Below are 10,103 nucleotides of genomic sequence, written 5' to 3' on the forward strand. Positions count from 1 at the left end.
ATAAAACCAGTAAAAAGAGCTGAGTCAGGAGAATGACGCATCATTTAGAAGAGTCAGACACAATAATCCATTATATTTGGGCTCATCACATTTGCTGGAGGTCTTGGCATTGGCTATCAGTCTGGCATGATGCTTGTGTTGTGGTGCTTTCTGGGATGGTGGATGTGTGTGTGTGTGTGTTTCAGCCAGCACAGAAGGGGGAGGGGGAGTATTGCCATTATACTTTAATCCCACATCACATTTTCTAGAAAACCTGAATAAAGGCCTAGATTTACTGACTCAAATTTTGGATCTCATTGTCATGACAAAGTGATTATTGAATGCTCCCTAACCACCTAATCCTAAATCTGGCGGGGGGCATTAGGTGGTTGGGGTCAGTATTTAAACAGCAGCACTAGCGAGTCTGTGCTCAATCAGGACTTGATATACGTTCCTCAATCAAGCTTAACTCCAGGATCCATAATGGGGAAGGTGAGTGAGTGCACATGTGCAAAGTATTATGTGCTTCAACCGATGCTTTTGACCTTATTGAGGAAAAATCTTTGCTCTGGTTATGCATTTGTTATGAATTACTACAAAACACTTTGTATAACTAAAAACATGTATTTTTATATGAGATAGAGTTGACATATATTTGAAGTGCAAACTGTAAAAATGTGCTATTCTGTTGCACTAGAAACTTTATGATAATCAGCCTTTTGCTTTTGGCATGAATCAAACCAATAAACTCACTGTAGTGATTCTTTATCTTCACGTATACATGCGGATGATGTATTTAGATGTAGAATACACAGCATCTGAACTGATCAATATTAAAAAAAGTGATTTTAACATCCGTCCATTTACCTTTCTAGATTATTTTCTACGAGAATAAAAACTTCCAGGGCCGCCGCTATGAGTGCGACAGTGACTGCTCAGACTTCCACGTCTATCTGAGCTGCTGTAACTCCATACAGGTGGAGAGTGGCATCTGGGTGGTCTATGAGCGCCCCAATTTTACAGGCTACCAGTATGTAATAAAACGTGGTGAATATCCCGAATTCGTTCGCTGGATGGGTCTCAATGATCGGCTCAGCTCATGCAAGATGATCAACCTAGTAAGTCAAACCACTGCATTAAAACATTACAATGACAAAAACATAACATTGATCTGTATACAGTTTGTCTGCTTTATTTATGTATGAAACTGCAAACCCTCCCCCCCCCAAGCAACTCATTCTAGACTCACATGATGTTTGAATTTTATCTACCATAAAATAAAATATCCCAGAATATGTAGTAAAATATCTCATCACCTTCTGTCCTCTACCTTCCCATTTACATTTACCTTTCCTTTCCTTCCCCAAACCCAATCACTTCTATCCGTTTTAATCCCTCGATTTCCATTCCAGCCAACTGGGACACAGTACAAGGTGAAGGTCTTTGACAAGGCAGACTTCGCAGGTCAGTCATTTGAGGCCACCGAGGACTGCCCCTCCATTCTGGAGCGCTACCACTTGAGAGAGGTGCACTCCTGTAAGGTCCTGAATGGCTACTGGGTGTTCTATGAGTATCCCAATTACCATGGCAGGCAGTACATCCTGGAAAAGGGTGAATATCGCAAGCCTGTTGACTGGGGTGCAGTCTGTCCCACCGTGCAGTCCTTATGCCGCCTGACTGAATAACCAAACAAGGATGCACTGATGCCCCTTGCCCCATGATTATACCTCTTTGGTTGTGAATTACACTGAGGTCCTACATGAAATAAAGTTTAGCTGGTGATAGCTTGGAAGAGTCTGTCTGATTATTTACAATGTTTGAATTACTGCACATGATTATGGCCCAAGACGGTGTTCATAGCTAGGTTTAGCCACAAGCTGAAGGTGGTAGAATTCTATGTTTCCAGAAGTGTCTTGACTGGGTGGTCTAAATGTGCCATGTTTTGAAGCACAGGACTCAGGTCTATAATAACAGGCTGGGAATTGAGGTGGGTGCCAAAAGAGAAGCAATTTCCTCCACCACCGATGAGCACCATCTCAGCTCCATCTGAGTCCAGCAGCTCTGAGCAGAATGAATGTAGCATGAGGGGCCAGGGGACAAATGACTGGGGGAGAAAAAGTGATTGCATGGTGAATTGACAATTTATATGTAATATGCATTGCTACAGAAAACCGTCCTTATTTTCTATGATTAACTAGACAAAAGAAAATTCAGACTTGCAAACAAGACCAGGGACATATGGGGTCAGAATTGTTTCGTTATTCTGAATAAATATACTATGATCCACAAATAAATATAAAGAGTTTCACAAATATTTTTTAAATCAACAAATGCACAATAAGCAAACCGTAAATATATGTTACAAATTTCACAAAAAGAAATGAAATTCACAAATAAATAAAATGGGATTTGCAAAAAAAAAAAAATATTTATAAATATATATTTAATTGTATTTATTTGTGAATGGCTTCCTGCTCATTTTTGAATCGCGTTCTGTGCAATTGTGAATCACTGCACGCAATCGGACAATGGTCTCGTGGCGCTGACCAATCGTGGCACGGTCTATTGGCTGGAGTAGACGGTGGGCGGAGTCCACCTATTTGTGGATTCTTTTGCACGTCTTGACGTTAGAAATGTTTCAAATCCACAAATGCGTGCAGTGATTCACAAATGAGCAGGAAGCCATTCACAAATAAATACAATTAAATATATATTTATAAATATTTTTTTTATTTGCAAATCCCATTTTATTTATTTGTGAATTTCATTTCTTTTTGTGAAATTTGTAACATATATTTACGGTTTGCTTATTGTGCATTTGTTGATTTAAAAAATATTTGTGAAACTCTTTATATTTATTTGAGGATCATAGTATATTTATTCAGAATAACGAAACAATTCTGACCCCATAAGAACATGATACTCACTGTGTCTAAGCTGACTTCAACACTGACCCTAGTGGTCATGTTTATTACAGCAACGCCTGGGACACCATCTGCCTGGATCCAGACACCACCAACTACCACCAGATTCTCACCAATCACATGGGAGGAATGGGAATACCTAAGGTTTACAAATGACCATGTTATCTGCCACTAGACAAACTACTCAATAAATAGGTGTATCATCAAATTCATTCAAATCTTAAACTGAAGAAGCAGTGATACCTTGGTACCAAGGCTGGACAGATATGCAAATTCTCCCAGCAGAAGCCTGTGGAATTGGGCTTCAGCAGGATGACGTCTCCTAAAGGGACTCCTCCCCGGCCCAAGCCTCCAAAGATTACCAGACCTTGTCTATAGGCACAAGCAGTGTGAGAGTGACGTGGTTCGGGGATGCAGCCTTCAAGTGGGATCTTTGGAGAGACAGATCATTAAGGATAAACAAATGGTTCATAGCCTTCTAATTTTATTACAGACTAGATTTATTTTAATAATTAAGACATACATTCGTCCAGTTCTGGTCCTCCAAACACAGGAAGTGTGCATCACCTAGGACCGGTTCCCTTTCTGTACGACCTCCGAAAACAAACAAGTAGTTCCTGTCTGAATGAAGAAGATTACAATGAGTATCAGTTAAAAGGTATTTAATAACACATTGTCAACTAAGAGAACTTCCTAACCCTCATGACTCAGCAAGGTAGATGTATGCCGCCATCTTGGCTTTGGGGCTGTGCCTTTACACACCATCTTCTCCATAGATACCAGTGTATTTTTGGAGTTAAACTGGTCAGTCAGATAGGTAACTTTCAGAATGGCATCAATGGGGTTAAGTGGAGAAGTTCTGCCACCTAGAATTACTGCACCCCAACCAGGGACTGAGGTCATGGAGTGATAAATCCGTATACCTGCATTAAGAAAAACTTAAGTACATAGCAATAACATGTATAAAGATAAATGAAATGTAACATGCAACTGTTAGCTGGTTAAAGCAACGATCAGGTACACACACACTCACTCACTCACTCACACACACACTCACACACTCACTCTCACACACTCACTCACTCACACACACTCACTCTCACACACTCACTCTCACACACTCACTCTCACACACTCACTCACACACTCACTCACACACACTCACTCACACACACTCACTCACACATACTCACTCACACATACTTACTCACACACTCACTCACACTCACTCTCACTCACTCTCACTCACTCTCACTCACTCACTCACTCACACACTCACTCTCACACACTCACTCACTCTCACACACTCACTCACTCTCACACACTCACTCACTCTCACACACTCACTCACTCACTCTCGCACACTCACTCTCGCACACTCACTCTCGCACACTCACTCTCGCACACTCACTCTCGCACACTCACTCTCGCACACTCACTTACTCTCACACTCACTCACTTACTCTCACACTCACTCACTTACTCTCACACTCACTCACTTACTCTCACACTCACACACTCTCACTCACACACACACTCTCACTCACACACTCTCACACACACACTCTCACACACACACTCTCACACACACACTCTCACACACACTCTCTCACACACACTCTCTCACACACACTCTCTCACACACACTCTCTCACACACACTCTCTCACACACACTCTCTCACACACACTCTCTCACACACACTCTCTCACACACACTCTCTCACACACAGACACACAGACAGACACACAGACAGACACACACCTTTCTGTCCCTTTGGCTCAACAGTAGCATATCTCCAGGCTGTGCTGTCTTTAATCAAAAGCGTGGCTGCAGTGTTTCGGCCTCGTCTTCCACAGCCCCCGGTGAGCAGCACAACCCCAGGCTCCAGCAGGCAGGAGGCCATTCCCACAGCCTCTACATGTGGTGCTTCAGCAATGAGCCGCACTGTCACAGGAAAACCCTCCAGATCAAGTTTGAGTAAAGGAACGGGGGTATCTGAGAATATGTGCAAACAGATTAGACAACACTTGATGTAGTCTATCAACTACTCCTAGTAAGGTTGGGAACTAAATAACACAAACATGCACAGCATAAGAAATACAGTTCCCTCCACTAATATTGGCACCTTTGGTAAATATGAATAAAGACTGTGAAAAAACGTCTTTATTGTTTAACCTTATGGTCTTTTGTTTAAAAAATAAAATAAAAATCACAAAAATACACTGCTCTCATGGATATCAAACAAGTGCAAACGACACACTTGTAAATTATTGGCACCCCTATTCATGTATATCAGTAAAATATATTTATTAAAATATATCTTTATAAGTATATTCCCACTGATAATTCACTTTTTTTTTTTAAAATACCTGGGTCACTATTGGCAAAGAGTGCTATATGTTTTTATTGCAATTAGTATCACAGGCAACTGTGGGCTCTAAAATTACAAATGGCTCCTTTAATTGTTAGGATTTGGATTGGATTAGCAGCAGATTTTTCCCCTATTCCTGATTCTATCAATACTCTTAAATGAAAAATGTTGATATGGTCAAAAATGACGTTTATTCTTTTCATTACCATTTAAGGAGTTACAGTATTTATTTAGGTCTTACCTGTAGGGAGTGTGAGAATTGCTTGACTGGTCAGAGAGCCTTTGGAGGCGGTGAGGACGAAGTAATGAGAGCACTTTTGATGCCATTCCTAATGAAAAAAGAAATAATAAAGAGAATGTGTATAGGAGTGGAATTTGTACAAAATGTAGTACAGTCAGATTTATAAGGGGGTTTTTACACCTGATCACTTCATGCGTTTTCTATCCGATCGTAAAAAGACCAGGTCTAAATGCCCTCCGAAACGTTTTCGAGATGGATATAAATCCGATCGTTTAAACCACTTCAGGAGGTGGTCTGGGACGCGTTTCAGATGAAACTGTACAGGTGTAAATGAATGTGGTTGTTCGAGCCACATACGTCAGCACTATACTCCTCCCAAACGGAAGTACATCACTCGCAGGTGATGTTGGGTCTTAAAATGCGCTGCTGCTGCTGCCAGCGAAAATGCAGAAAACAGTAAATGCTGGTTTTTGTAGCATCACCGTCGTAACAAGTTTTTTCGTCTTCTTTTTGATTGCATTCTGAAAACCGAATACACCAAAGCGTGTTCCATTTCAATTACCCCGGAAATGAGGTCAAATGTATTAGCATTTTGGGCAGGAGTAGAAAGATCGGATTGATATCTGATTCGCCGAGACGCATTTATGTGGCCTAATGTCAATGGAACAGTTTTAACAAATCAGATATGATCAGAGAAAACACATGAAGTGACCAGGTGTAAAAAGGCCCTAAGACAGAGCTGATCTGTTTATTCAGAACCTCACCTCAAATTCATCAAACGGTTCTAACTTCTCCACCTTGAGCCTCTCGTCCTCTGTTAGAAAACCGAAGTAAAACTGGTTCATATCCAAGCATACACATTTCTCCCAGCCCTGTTGGAACAGGAGAGAAAAAAGGGTAGCTTTCTAAAAAATAGCATTAATGTGAAAATACTAAAGTCTTTTTAACCGAAAGATTTTAACACCTGAGAATTTGATATGATTGACCGAGTGTTTTGTTTTTGAACCAGTGTGACATGATCGTTGCAGTTTCTTCTGTATAACAGTGTAACCCATAATAAATCCTGTTCATTGCAGTCGGAGAAATAAAGGAACGTTGATAAAAACAATACATGATCCACCTACAGCCTACTATTTTGCAGAAATGCAAAGGACTATTGATTAACACAAAAAACACAGAGATTTACAGAAGCTACTGCAGTTTCAGCTCCAGTCATGAATGATCATAAATCTATAATTCCAATACCATGAGGTCATACAAAGTATTAAAGGCTCAAGTATCTCTCGAACATCTAAGAGTTTGATAAGCAAAGATACCTTTTGTAACAGCCTCTCAGTCTGTGCTGCCGTGTCTGGGTACTGGCAGAGGGCATGGATTTTGGAGTTAAGCTTCAGGAAGTGGTTTTGCATGACAGTGCCAAAGGGATCCTCAGGTCGGATCTGTTCATACATCACAAACAAAGCCTGGGGAAAAATCCTAGCTGCCCAGGCAATCACAGCATCTGACCTGGGGCACAAATAAGGGATTGGTAATAAACCATAAAGTGTAACATAACTCACAAGTGAAACATGCTAGAACATAAAGGAACATGCAGATCTTAAAGATCAACTTACCAGCATGTTTCCATATAAGTGAGCACCACCTCTGAGAGAATAAGTGTAGGGCAGTTCCACTGCAGTCCGGCTGCAATCAGAACGTCCTCCGCCTCTCTCTCGTTCCTCACATCCACGCCGAGCAGCTTGTACTGAGCACTGTTCACGTGCACAGGGCCTGAACACGAGTCCAACGCAGAAGAGGATATGGATTAGATTCAGACAGATCAATTCTTTTTGATATATCTGTGCTCAGTGTATCTTTATTTCAATTCTGGATCTTACATTATAAAAACAGAGATATGCTTTCCTTTATTTCACACACAAACTGAAGCAGATTCAAAATTTGCACTAGATAACTTAGTTATTTGCTGTTCATGAATTTAATAGGGTTTTTACAAATTAATTGTTACTCTACATTTCATTTTACCTTTCCGGCATCTGGCAGATGCAGTTATACAGAGGGAAATACATTTATATTTCACTTAAAACTTAGCAATTGGGGGTTAAGGGACTTGCTCAAGTTCCCAGCAGTGGTAGCTTGGTGGTTCTGGGATTCGAACTCACAACCTTCCGATTGGTAGCCCAATAACTTAACCACGAGACTACCACACCCCACACGTCCATCATAACACTGAAAATCACATAGCTGAGCTATCAGCAACTACTACAATCATTTTATCTTATCTTTTATGGACAGCACAAAACGTACAGTAGATAAAATAATTCCTTGTATTTTAACACAACTTGAAAGTGATGTGAATATACTGATATATTTTCTATACAATTCGGTATTTCAAAAACGCAAAACTTTTTTTTTTAAAGACAAAAATATGTTTTATACCAGCTAAAACACTGTAATCTGGAAGAGCATCTTTTAGAATATGATTGCTGCTGATCAAGGCCGCCTTGCGTCTGGCAACATCAGGGAAGTCAACCTCAAATACACTAACTCGTTCCACCGCACCTTCTGACCGTAGCCGGAAATAAAGGGAGTCAAAGCCTGCACCCAAAGTCAGGATCTACAGACGAACAGATTGAAAGATGTGATACAGAGTGAATGATTTAATGTAGTGTTCATTTACTAAACATTAGAAATAAGAGTCTTGGGAGGATTCTGTCCTACCTGTCTCCTATCACAGGCATCAGTAACGCACAGAAACCGTTTCACACAGTGATCGACAGCTTTCCAACGAATATAATACCCCCTGTGAAGAAATCATAGCGACACACAAACATTAATTCTCAATTTAAAATTGTTCTACAGTGCAGCACTGTATTTCCACAGGTTCTACCTGTTGATAAGAGGAGCTCTTCGTGCCACCTTGCCCACAAAATGTCTGAGAAAGTCATCATGGAAGTAGCCTTGAGCCGCAGCTGACACCTTACTGACCACACTGCTGTCATTAGTGCCCTGCACCTGACAGAGAAAGACATACTGATCACAAAACTGTTTAACATCACACAGGAGACTCAACTTTATTCTTCTTCAATAACTAGCATTGGAGAATAACAAAACTATATATGATATACAGACAGATAGCTAAAATTAGGGAATCTCATATATAAATAAGTTGATTTGGAAGGTTATTAAACACTCTGCGTGACTAAAACTGTCTGAGATCTATCAGGTGTGTTCGGGACTAAAAATACAGTGATGCTGTCATCTTGGAAAGATGAAAGATGTATTGGCAAACCAATCTGCAGCACAATATGAGAGAAAGAGACCATGCACAAGCTGTATGGGCAATAACAGGGTCTCTACTATATCTATATACTGAGAATAGTGTTGAGTGAGGAACTCAAGTAAAGTCAAGAAGCTTTTATTGTCATTTTAACCATATATAGCTGTTGCAGTACACAGTGTAATGAGACAACGTTTCTCCAGGACCAGGGTGCTACGTAAAACAAAGACAGAGCTAAGGACTTAGTAAGTTAGTCCTAGATACATAAAGTGCAACTGTGTGACCTGGTGCAAACAGTGCAGGACAAGACAAACAAGACAGACAAGACGGTGCGGGACAAAAGACAGTGCAAACAAAAAATACAAGACATTACACCAAAGACAATACACAAAAACACCACCGACCAGTGTATATACTGTATGTTCAACAATATTGCGTGTGCAAAAATACTGGAATGAACACATTAGTATTATAGCAGCAGTTACACGAGGTATTGTAAAGTATTGTGTAAAACAGCAATCGACTGAAATGTGAGACAGCATGCGCAAAAGAGCAAAATAACAGTGTGCAAAAACAGCTTGATGGATGTATACTGTGTGGAAGTGCGTGTATGTTGTGGAATGCAGTGCTTTAACTTACATTTACATTTCCAGCATTTATCAGACACCCTTCTATCCAGAGCGACTTACATTATCTCATTTTTATACAACTGAGCAATTGAGGGTTAAGGGCCTTGCTCAGGGGCCCAACAGTGGCAGCTTGGTAGACCTGGGATTCGAACTCACAACCTTCTGACTGGTAGCCCAACACCTTAACCACTAGGAGCTAAACTCTCCTGACCTTCTGACAGCCCAATGTTTATCAAAGTGCCATTAAATATAGGAGCTCCTGTTGAATGTACCAGACTCATCAGTGGACATGCTTACCGCTGCATCTTCCCCTTGCTTTTTCTTCTTGCTGTTGATCACGGGCATGTCGTTAAACCTAATTCCCAATGATTCAACGTGTTACTGATGACATACTGTACTGTTAGAATATAGGAAGAACCCCACGCGTGGCTACACTCCTATACACCCGCCCCCTGTCTTCTGATTGGCTGTTGTAGTCATTTCTGAGGAAGAATGAACCAATTAGATTGTGCGTGTAAGCACGAGAGGACGGGACTTTTATCAGAAATAAAAATAAACAAACCGTTGTTATTTTAAATGCATTTAAATATATTATATTATCACAACAGTCGATTCTAATATACGTGAACAAATGTATGTCTTTTAAAATGAATATTTAAATGCAAGTATTAATAATTTAT

At 40.4% G+C, this 10,103-nt stretch overlaps 2 protein-coding genes across 3 annotated transcripts; one reads left to right on the top strand and one right to left on the bottom strand.

The window, feature by feature from the left end:
* The first annotated feature begins 462 nt into the window (after window positions 1-462).
* On the top strand, window positions 463-1,667 carry crygs2 (crystallin, gamma S2). Its single transcript, XM_060877172.1, is given in 3 exon segments — window positions 463-471; window positions 819-1,097; window positions 1,392-1,667. Coding segments are annotated over 3 exon segments (561 nt in total). The 3' UTR covers window positions 1,665-1,667.
* On the bottom strand, window positions 1,194-9,842 carry lcmt2 (leucine carboxyl methyltransferase 2). Of its 2 annotated transcripts, none has more exons than XM_060875954.1 (14): window positions 9,721-9,842; window positions 8,405-8,529; window positions 8,236-8,317; window positions 7,954-8,131; window positions 7,131-7,287; window positions 6,834-7,023; window positions 6,282-6,389; window positions 5,518-5,605; window positions 4,667-4,900; window positions 3,602-3,826; window positions 3,427-3,524; window positions 3,147-3,334; window positions 2,907-3,042; window positions 1,194-2,083 (listed from the first exon to the last, which is right to left on the bottom strand). In XM_060875954.1, exons 1-14 carry the CDS (start codon window positions 9,766-9,768, stop codon window positions 1,874-1,876), a joined length of 2,067 nt encoding a protein of 688 aa, XP_060731937.1. In that variant the 5' UTR covers window positions 9,769-9,842; the 3' UTR covers window positions 1,194-1,873. The 2 variants fall into 2 exon arrangements, with proteins under 2 accessions (XP_060731937.1, XP_060731938.1); XM_060875955.1 differs by having other exon boundaries at window positions 8,405-8,523; window positions 9,721-9,828.
* Window positions 9,843-10,103: the final 261 nt, after the last annotated feature.

Source organism: Tachysurus vachellii, chromosome 8 (assembly GCF_030014155.1).
Source record: "Tachysurus vachellii isolate PV-2020 chromosome 8, HZAU_Pvac_v1, whole genome shotgun sequence".
NCBI lineage: Eukaryota > Metazoa > Chordata > Actinopteri > Siluriformes > Bagridae > Tachysurus > Tachysurus vachellii.